This window comes from Mandrillus leucophaeus, unplaced genomic scaffold (assembly GCF_000951045.1).
Source record: "Mandrillus leucophaeus isolate KB7577 unplaced genomic scaffold, Mleu.le_1.0 Scaffold541, whole genome shotgun sequence".
Lineage (NCBI taxonomy): Eukaryota > Metazoa > Chordata > Mammalia > Primates > Cercopithecidae > Mandrillus > Mandrillus leucophaeus.
In genome coordinates this window covers 203,157-213,398 of record NW_012105820.1, presented here as the reverse complement: position 1 = coordinate 213,398, position 10,242 = coordinate 203,157, and the positions used below count along the sequence as shown (strand labels likewise).

Below are 10,242 nucleotides of genomic sequence, written 5' to 3'. Positions count from 1 at the left end.
CTTATTTTTGTATTTTTAGTAGAGACAGGGTTTCACCATGTTGGTCAGAATGGTAGAGCTGGGGGTCACTCCTGTCACCCAGATAGTGGCATTGCAGCCTTAAACTCCCGGGCTTGAGGAATCCTCCCACTTCAGCCTCCTAAATAGCTGGGACTACAGGTAAGTACCATCACACCCAACTTTTTACAATTTTTTGAAGAGACAGGGTCTCACCCCTGGGCACAAGCAATCCACTTCAGCCACCCAAAGAGCTAGGATTACAGGCATGAGCCACCGCATCCAGCCAGAATCAGTTTTTCCCTCCATTACATCTTAGCTCAAACCCAAGCTCAGCAGAAGAGAAGGGTAACTGCATTCACTTTTTTTTTTTAATTTTTCTGACACGGAGTCTCACTCTGTCACCCAGGCTGGAGTGCAGTGGCATAATCTCGGCTCACTGCCACCTCTGCCTCCTGGGTTCAAGCAATTCTCCTGTCTCACCTTCCTGAGTAGCTGGAATTACAGGCGCGTGCCACCACGTCCAGCTAATTTTTGTATTGTTAGTAGAGACTGGGTTTTGCCATGTTGGTCAGGCTGGTCTTGAACTCTTGACCTCAGATGATCCACCTGCTTTGGTCTCCCAGAGTGCTGGGATTACAGGCATGAGCCACTGCACCCGGCCACAATCACTTAGTTTTTTTGTTTCCCCCTCTGCAGACAAAAAAAAAAAGTTATCCAAAATTCAACGTAAGAAAACTGGAATCACCAAGAGGAGCCAGTTATGTTGCAGATAACAGTGCCTATCACCTTCACCTCTGTCAGAGGCCCTCAGAATTTTCAGTGTTGGAAATGGGAGAACGAGGTTTGAAGTTTTAGGTTGGGTTATTAACAGACCAGATCCCCATTTCTTGGCCAGGCATGGTGGCTCACGCCTGTAATCCCAGCACTTTGGGAGGCCGAGGCAGGTGAATCACTTGAGGTCAGGAGTTCGAGATCAGCCTGGCCAACATGGTGAAACCCCATCTCTACTAAAAATACAAAAAATTAGCCGAGCGCCTATAATCCCAGCTACTCAGGAGGCTGAGACAGAAGAATCGCTTGAACCTGGGAAGCGGAGGTTGCAGCAAGCCAGGATCGCGCCATTGGACACTAGCCTGGGCGACAGAGTGAGACTTTGCCTCAAACAAAACAAAACCACCAGATCCCCATTTCTCAATGACTTGGAAGGCCCTTGGAGTGCAAATGGCAGGACCTTTTGGGCCTCCAGTGAGGGACAGCAAACCACACTTATCCATCAAACTTCACAGTAAGCCCATAGCATTCCTGCCTGGGGAGAGGGCCTGTCAGCCGGGTACCCTCTGTCCAGGGCTTCATTGAAGAACTGTCTACAATCACCACAGCGCCTGGCCTGAAACAATGGATTTGGAGATGGCTTCTGGGTGGGATGCATATTACAGGGGTCCCTCTTTTAAAAATAAGGAATTACTCCTAGCAAGCGAGGTATGTTAGAAACTGTTAAAAGAAAAAGTTACCTCAAACATTCACAGCAGCAAACGAATAGAACAAGGTCAGAAAACAAGGTTTTTTTCCTTTTACTGGTTTATAATAATCTTAAAAACCCCATCACACCCATAAACCACCACAGGTGAGGTGAGAGAGATGGAGAATGAATGCTACAGTATGTGGATAGAGTGGGGAATCCAGGTATTCCCTAGGGTAGTGTGGGATGGAGACAGGGAGTGTGGAGAGGAGGCCCTGGCTTGGACCCTTATTGCTGGCTGGGGGTTGGCTGGCAGAGGGGAGAGGGACTCAGGCTGAACTCCAATAGAGGGAACATCTCACACCAAAGGCGAGGGCAGTAGGGGGCAAGGGGATCACAGTACATTTTCCATGCAGACTAGGGGTGGGAGTGAGAGTTTCAAAGACTTGCACCCCTACACAGGAAGAGATGGGTTTGAGGTTGTTTGACTTAAAGCCCCCAAGTTGGTGTCTGGTCCAATTTCCTAAAATGGCAGCTCACCTTTCAGGGAGAGGTACTGGGGAGGAAAAAAAAATACAGCCAAGAATATCTGTTTTGGAGATCAAGCAAGGGATAGGGGGAAGACAGTGGTGCTCTTTAAATCTGACTCAGAAAAGCAGGAACTGGAAGAGGGCCCTGGGTGAGGTGGTGGCCAACACCTTGGGAGAAGGCATTAAGCCAGAAGCTGCAGGTGCTCCTGAGGGCTCAGGACAGGGAGGTACCAGTGTTCACAGACAGCAGAAAAACAACTGGGAACAATAAATTAGGACTTCATGTTGCTATCATTTGGCATAACACAATCAGGCTTTTTTTTTTTTTTTTCTTTTTCCTTTTAAATATAAGGCAACTTGCCAACACATAACTTAAAAACTGGTCTTCAGTCACATTGCTCCAGATCACTAGAGAATTTCTGGCTAACGAACAGTAGTGGATAGTGAACAAAATGCAAAACCTTAAATAAGAACCATCAGCTGACATTTGCCAGAGACAAGAGGAAAGGTGAGGGCTTATTTCATCTGTGAAAAATAAAAAAACCCATTCTGCATCTTTAACAGAAGGGTGCAAAAATTTATAACAAAACAATCTAAGCTTAAAATTACAGAAAAGTGTTTCTAGCCAACTAATTGTCGCTTGGGATGAGACGTGCTGAGCATGGAGTGGATGAAGGTATGCTCTAAGAATGGACAGAGGGCAGGAGGGGCTGTTTCCAATGTAGGCCCACCTCCAGGTGTTAGAACCATGCTCATTTGGTAAAGGAAGTATTCAAAGAGCTTAAGGCTTTGTGTTTTTTTTTTGTTTTGTTTTTGTTTTCTTCATTAAACTGAGGGGCTGCACTAGAGGGTGAATGTACCTGTGGGGCCACTCACACACAATGCTACTCAAACCCACACTACATTCATACAGAAACGTAACATTTAAAACTTACAGTGTAGAGCAATATTCTTAGCCAGTGTAGAGAACCAAATGCTTTTTTTTTTTTTTTTTTTTTGGTGTTTTTAATCCCAAACTCCAATGTGATCATTCCTTACCTACCTAATTCCTCAAGTAAGGTAGGTTTTGTTTTTGTTGAAGGGGAAAGGATAGGGGATGTGGGCAGGTGAGTTAGGGGATAGGCAACAGTAAGAAAGGGATCTTGGGTATACTTGGGGACGTTGTATTTTTCTAGGTTTGGAAAGGGGAGTCTGGAACCAAGATGCCAATACAAAGACTTTTTTCCCCCATATCTCATGAAATGGTCAAGTACTTCCAAGATGCCCTTGAGATCAAGTGTGGCATGGCCAAGTGCAGTGGCTGCGGGATCAATATAGACACAAAACAAAGCCTTAAGGAATGGAAAGGAACTGGAAGGACATGAAGACTGGATCAGCTTTGATTTGAGATCTTTGGGTGAATAAGGAATTAGCTTTCAGAGCACTTGGGAAATCTTGCTTCTTAGTCCTGGGGGGAGGGGAAGGGCGGTAGCAACAGGTAGAGGTCTGGCTTAGGGGCCTGAGCACCTCTACTACCTCAACTAGGGCATTCCCTCAGCCCACACCTCAGTCATCCTAAGGGAAACAGGAAGAGGTTCAAGAAAAGATGGCTGGGAGCTGGCTGGAAATGGCCAAGGTGGGGAGAATAGCTGACAGGCAGTCAGTGGAGAGAAAAGCCTGAGCTTGGGGTTAGCTTCTAACATAAAACCAAAAGTTGCTGGAGGGGAGGATGAGAGGACTCCTTCTGTCCCCAGTTACATCCCACCAAATTCCCTTTCTTAGACATCGAAGAATGATCACACTGGAGCAGTGAAACTTTGAAACTATCCAGTTACTTAAAAGACTAAACCTAGGAGGGTGATGTATGATGTGTTGCACGTGGAGGGCAGCAGGGCTACCTATCTATACCCTGGGTGCTGAATATGAAGACTTCGACTCTCTGTGGGATCGGGGGCTCGGTTGCCAGGGGCTCGGTGGGCCTTGCTCAGCATGGCCAGGCTCTGTTCTCGGAAGCAGGCCTGTTGGAAATCCCCACTTAGGTAATCCACTGTTTGCATTAAGCTGTTCTGGCTTGCCACTGGACCGCCCCCGGTCCCTGCTCGGTAGTGGGCCCCGGGAGCTGCTGCACAGTCGAGGGGTGCACCTGTGGGCTGCCCACCGTGGAACGGCATGGCGAGGTCCTGAGACCCCGAGCTGTCGCTATTGGGAGTGGGCAGAATGTTGTTCCACAGGGGTTGGAAGTAGTGGCCATTGGGGTAGGCCAATGGGGCTGCCATGCCGTTGACTGGTGGGGATGGGGTCGGCTTTTCCAGGGGTGGCTTCAGATGGAAGGACGGCGCCAGGCAGAGTTCTTGCGGGTAGGCAGGGGCTTTGCCCACAAAGCCAGGCCCTGCCAACTCGCGTCCTGCTGCATGCTTGCCTGTCAGGCCAGGGGCTGGCGTCCCACCAGCCTCGCTGCACATCTGTTGTAGGTGGGCCAGCTGGTGCTGGTTCCAGGTGACTGGCTTGAGGTCGCTAGGGTAGCCAGTGGGGGCGCGAGAGATGCCTGTGGGCAGGTTGACAGGACCTGCAGCAGGCAACGCGGCAGTGGCCGCATGGGTGTGCTCCATGGGATTGACCACACATGAAGGCATTGGTGTGGGGACGCTGTGGGTCGACACCCGGGTGCTTGCATTGATGAGCAGACTGCGACTAATGGGGCTGGGGTTGGCGATCTGGCCCTCACACACTGAGGTAGTGCTGATGCCTGCCCTCGTCTGGCAAAACTGGTTGATCTGGTGCACGATGCTACTCAGGTCCGGGGGCTGGCTGTGCTGCAGAGTGGCCGCCATTGAAAGGGGGATAGTTGAGGTAGACACGGTCACATTCGGGGGGGCATCTGAGTCTGGCATCTTCCGGCCTCCATGCAGCAAGGGATTGTGGGGGTGCTGGAGACCCTGGTGAGCCAGGGCCTGAGGGTGGACCAAGCCCTGGGTTTGGGCCATGGGCTGAGGGTGGCCCAGGCCCTGAGGCTGCTGGAGGCTCTGAGGGTGGGACAGTGCCTGGGGTGGCGGGATACCCTGAGGGTGCTGCAGCGTCTGGGGAGGGGCATGGGCCAGGGTCTGTGCATGCTGCAGGGCCTGCTGGCGGGCCAGAGCCTGGGCCTGGGGGTGGGCTAAAGTGCTGGGTGCCACAGTAGCATACGGTGCCACTGGGGGGTTCATGATGGCCTCAGGGAGCAACCGGGCTCGGGTGCCGTCAAAGTCCTTGAGTATGCTTTTGGCTGGCACTTTGACAATGGCAAGCAGGCCTGCCTTGGTGGCAGCCTGTGTCGGGTAGGGGCTGTAGCGCTGGGCTGATGTGTCGAGGCCGTTCACAGTACGACGAACGTGTTTCCGCTGGGGAACCTTCACACTGTTGGGGAAGATTTTTATAGTCAGTGGGTTGTTTGCGACCTTCTTAGCATATGCATCCAATTCGGCTGGGGTAGGATAGTGAGCAGTTCTCATTTTCTGTGTAGTGTCCCCTAGAGAGAGAGAATGGGAAGGAGAGCAAAGAGGGAGAGGGAGCTCATCAGTGCCAAGGCAACCAGCCCTTCTAGATTCCCCTTCTGAGGGCCTGGGGTAAGGTAGGGAAGTGACTAGGTTGTCATCGGTAGCCTTCATTCTAAACCCAGCTTCAGTCTTCATATTAACAATCACTGCTAGTGTGCAGTAAGTGCTTATAGTGGGCCAGGTCTTGTGGTAGGTGACAGGCCATCTCAGTGAATCCTCACTATTGCTCTAGAAGCAGGCACTACCATCATTTCCATTTTGTAAATGAGGTAAGTAGAGATCAGAATAGCAAAGCATCTTTCGAAGTCTCATATCTTGGAGAACCAGAATTTGGTCAATTCTCAGGTAACCGAGAGTTCTCGCCATACATAGAAATGCAGGGTCGCTGGACACTGTAGCTCACACTTGTAAATCCCAGCATTTTGGGAGGCTGAGGCGGGTGGATCATCTGAGTTCCGTCAGAAGTTCAAGACCAGCCTGGGCAACATGGTGAAACCCCGTCTCTACTAAAAATACAAAAATTAGCCAGGCAGGGTGGCAGGCACCTGTAATCCCAGCTACTTGGGAGGCTGAGGCAGGAGAATTGCTTGCTTGAACCCAGGAGGCGAAGGTTGCAGTAAGCCGACATTGCACCACTGCACTCCAGCCTGGGCAATAGAGCAAGACTCTGTCTCAGAAAAAGAAAAAAAAAAAAAGAGAGAGAGAGAGAGAGAAATGCAGGGTCTGGAACTCTACCAGCCCATGTGGCCTGGGGGTAGAAAGTTCTAAGCAAAGCTCCTTGTCAAGGCCGTGGTGGCCCTTCAGTCTAGAGGGTACCCAGAGCTATGACTCTTTAGTCTGCAGGGAACAATGAGGCATCAGCTTTCCCTTGCATCTTGGCAGCTGGGGGGCTTTGCCCACTGGGTGGGCACCCTGGAACAGTAGACAGAATGCTTCCTTTCAGGAGCAGAGGAATAAGCTGCCAACATCTCTCCCCTTCCCCATGTCACAAGTTCACTTTTATTTACAGTTCACTCTATGCCTGACTGGGTGAGGATCAAAGGCTTTATTTATTTGCTAGAGAAGGAAGATAATAATGACAGGGCAGCAGGGAGGGAATTGAGAAGAAAGGATTCAGAGCATCTTTCAGTCCTTTCAGTCCTGAGAGCCAAAAATAGTCTGTATTTGGTCCATGTCAGCTGTCACTTTCCAAAAAGAAAGAGGAAAAACCTGCCTTCCTTTGGAGACTGCGGAAATGCCCACTTGGTGTGCCTCATTAATGTTAACAGTCTCTTTGTTCCCATCTCCTGCTGCCTCCCATCAGGGGGCTCAGCGGATGTCCGGCTTCCAGTCAAAAAGGAAAAGGTTCCGAGAACAAGGGCTCTTTAAGGATGCCAAGCTCCTGCAAGGGGGCTCTGCTCCACTCTGTCTGTCTCTGAGGGAGGGTCTCCCCTGAGTATACACAAAAGGTGCCTAATAAATGCTTGCTGAATGAGTGAGTACACAAACTGCCCAAAGCAGAACTGGCTTGGCTAGAAGCCCAGGTTCAGCTAGCTGACTCTCTCTTTACTTCCTCCCCTTGCAAAAGGCAGGAGGATATGCCAACGACTAATCTGACTGAATGCCCAGCTTGTGGCCTCAGGTGGCCTTGGCCCAAAGGAGACCCCATTCAAAGTCATGTCACTGGGCATTACCTAGAACAGAGGTAGGCTAATGAGGGTATTAGAAGGAAAATGGGTACAGCTGCCTTTGTTTGGTGATAATGCTGGTTAGCAACAGCTTAGAAACTCCTGCTCTGGAAAGCAGGAAAAGAAAGCTTAAGTCAGGAAGGGCAGAGAGATTTGGGCCCATGCTCACAAGCAGATCTGAGCAAAAAGGGCCAGGCATCCCCAGCCCCCAAAACAAGTCTATGCTTTCAAATACTGGCAAAAAAGTCTGGGATCACTGGTTAAGAGAAAGCCCCTGAACTCAAGACACCAGAATTCCAATAGAAGGTGCCTTGGTCAACCACTGTACCTATCTGTCTTATTGGTCAAAATCTCATATGATACTCCTAGCACAGTGCTTTAAACCTAACCCACCTTCATGCTGGTGGGCTTCTCTCCTTGAAATCCAAGTAGAAGTCGTATAGTACCTTGATGAATAGAAGAGTCCCTTTGTTCCAAGTTAGTACCAACTCTGAGCTCAGTTTTTTTCTAGCAGAGACAAGGGGGAAGCTTGGCCTCATGCAGGAGTATGGAAGGGGCACTTATCCACATTGATTAGTTTTCTTTGTCCTGTCTCCACTGATACTGACAATGGTGAAGAGGGCTGTCAAATGATTCAGAAATAAAGTGAAATGAGGGTACGGAGGGTGGCCACAAGGCTGCAGTAGCTTTGTTAAGGAAGAACCCCAAGGATGAGTACAGTGCATTGAACAAAAAAGGGGTATCATTCTGGGAATACAGCACCATCTACCTCACATACCAGACTTAAGCCTAACCCTTAAAAATAACAGTTTTCCGCTGGGCGCGGTGGCTCAAGCCTGTAATCCCAGCACTTTGGGAGGCCAAAGTGGGTGGATCACGAGGTCAGGAGTTCAAGACCACCCTGTCCAGCATGGTGAAACCCCGTCTCTACTAAAAATACAAAAAATTAGCTGCAGATGGTGGAGCGCGCCTGTAGTCCCAGCTACTTGGGAGGCTGAGGCAGGAGAATTGCTTGAACCTGGTAGGTGGAGGTTGCAGTGAGCCAAGATTATGCCACTGCACTCCAGCCTGGGCGACAGAGCGAGACTCCATGTCAAAAAAAAAAAAAGAAAGGTTTTCTCAGCTGGGCATGGTGGCTGAGATGTGTGAGCCACACCTGTAATCCCAGCACTTTGGGAGGCTGAGGTGGGTGGATCACGAGGTCAGGAGTTCAAGACCAGCCTGGCCAAGATGGAGAAACCCCATCTCTACTAAAAAAAATACAAAAAATTAGCCAGGCATGGTGGCAGGCGCCTGTAATCCCAGCTACTCAGAAGGCTGAGGCAGAGAATTGCTTAAACCCAGGAGGCGGGGGTTGCAGTGAGCCAAGATGGCACCACTGCACTCCAACCTGGGCGACAGAGTAAGACTCCATCTTTTAAAAAAAAAAAAAAAAAATTGGCTGGGCGCGGTGGCTCACGCCTGTAATCCCAGCACTTTGGGAGGCTGAGGTGGGTGGATCACGAGGTCAGGAGTTCAAGACCAGCCTAGTAACCCTGTCTCTACAAAAAATACAAAAACAAACAAAAAAATTAGCCAGGTGTGGTGGTGGGTGTCTATAGTTCCAGCTACTTGGGAGGCTGAGGCAGGAGAATGGCCTGAACCCAGGAGGCGGAGCTTGCAGCAGGGAGCTGAGATCAAGCCACTGCACTCCAGCCTGGGCGACAGAGCAAGACTCCATCTCAAAAAAAAAAAAAGTTTTCTCAACACTTATCACAGCCCCCACACAGGCACCCTGACTACTTATTTTCTTCTGTAATGTATTTCCATAACTACACAGTCAACACAGATACCACAGCTTTGTAAGCAACTTACTTAAATAGCTTATACCAATAGTGTCATTAATAGAGACATAGACAATGTAGGGAATAGGAAATCTGTAGTTTGTAAAGGGTTAGAGAAACCTGTATTCAAGTATTAGCTTCATCATCTGCCCATACTGAGAGCCTGTCATTCCTCAATTATCAACAGGGATGAATTCTGCTCTCCTACTTCACAGAATTACTAAGATCAAGAGAGTCAGTGAACATTTTCACTAAATGAGCATTTTCATTTCAATGAAAATGCTATGTGAACAGGAACTATGATGGTCAATAGTTATTATTCAAGGATAGCAGATGTGGCTGAGTATGACCACAGGCAACACAAAGAAAACTGACTAAGGAAGCCCCAACTGCAGGACACCCTGGCCTTCAGCCTGAAAGTTAAATGTAACAGAAAGCACTGCTGTCTATTCCAGGATGGACTGGAGGAAATTTTCTGCCTGAAATCCAGTCCTCCCAATGGAGACCTCTCTGTTCATCCTTCTATTTTGAAGGTCAGAGGGCATAGGTAACATAGGTAGCAGGAACCTCTATCTGTAGGCAGAGAGGCACAGGCAATGTATATGAAACACAGATTTTGTAGTCTGAGCTGAGTACGGGCCAGTCACAGGACAGTCATGTGGCACTGGCAAGTGACAAACCCTCTATGCCTTATCCTTGTGACAAAGACAAGAGAGTCTTCCATAAGGAATTTTTGAGGAATGAGTGAGAACATATGTGAAAACATTCAATATAGTGCCTGGCACATGGTAGCAGCTTGACAAATGTTAGCTATTATTTCTATGAGTTTATCCAGTCATTGGGTCAATCTGCCATTTAAAGGTCCCTCCACTAGGAGGCAGATATGCATATAAAGAAGCAGTAAAAGAAGGAAATTTTGGCATTTGTCCCCAGAGCCCCAGTGCTGTGCCATGGACGGAGGTCAAAGTTGTTATCTAAAGATGGCTTAAAGACCAAGGACCTTTTATCATTTCAGCCATTCAAACAGTAAATATTTAGAGAGCCATTATTATATTGTGATCCTGAGAAGGAGAAATACACAGCAGAGGCCGAGGATTAAGAAAGAAAAACTTTCCGGTGGCGCATGCCTGTAGTCCGAGCTACTCGAGAGACTGAGGCAGAAGAACTGCTTGAATCCAGGAGGTGGAGGTTGCAGTGAGCCAAGATTGTGCCACTGCACTCCAGTCTGGGCAAGAGAGGGAGACTCCATCT

At 49.0% G+C, this 10,242-nt stretch overlaps 1 protein-coding gene and 1 long non-coding RNA gene across 7 annotated transcripts in view; one reads left to right on the top strand and one right to left on the bottom strand.

The window, feature by feature from the left end:
* LOC105552017 overlaps positions 1–10,242 on the top strand; it is a 31,764-nt gene that overhangs the window by 3,557 nt on the left and 17,965 nt on the right. The window lies entirely within an intron of this gene.
* FAM222B (family with sequence similarity 222, member B) overlaps positions 1,558–10,242 on the bottom strand; it is a 131,474-nt gene continuing 122,789 nt past the window's right edge. For 4 of the 6 annotated variants that reach the window (XM_011997493.1, XM_011997491.1, XM_011997492.1 and 1 more), the window contains one exon: positions 1,558–5,473. In XM_011997493.1, coding sequence (XP_011852883.1) covers positions 3,867–5,473 — 1,607 coding nt within the window. In that variant the 3' untranslated portion in view covers positions 1,558–3,866. The remainder of the gene's footprint in view (positions 5,474–10,242) is intronic. The other 2 variants (XM_011997495.1, XM_011997494.1) reach the window with 1 other exon arrangement.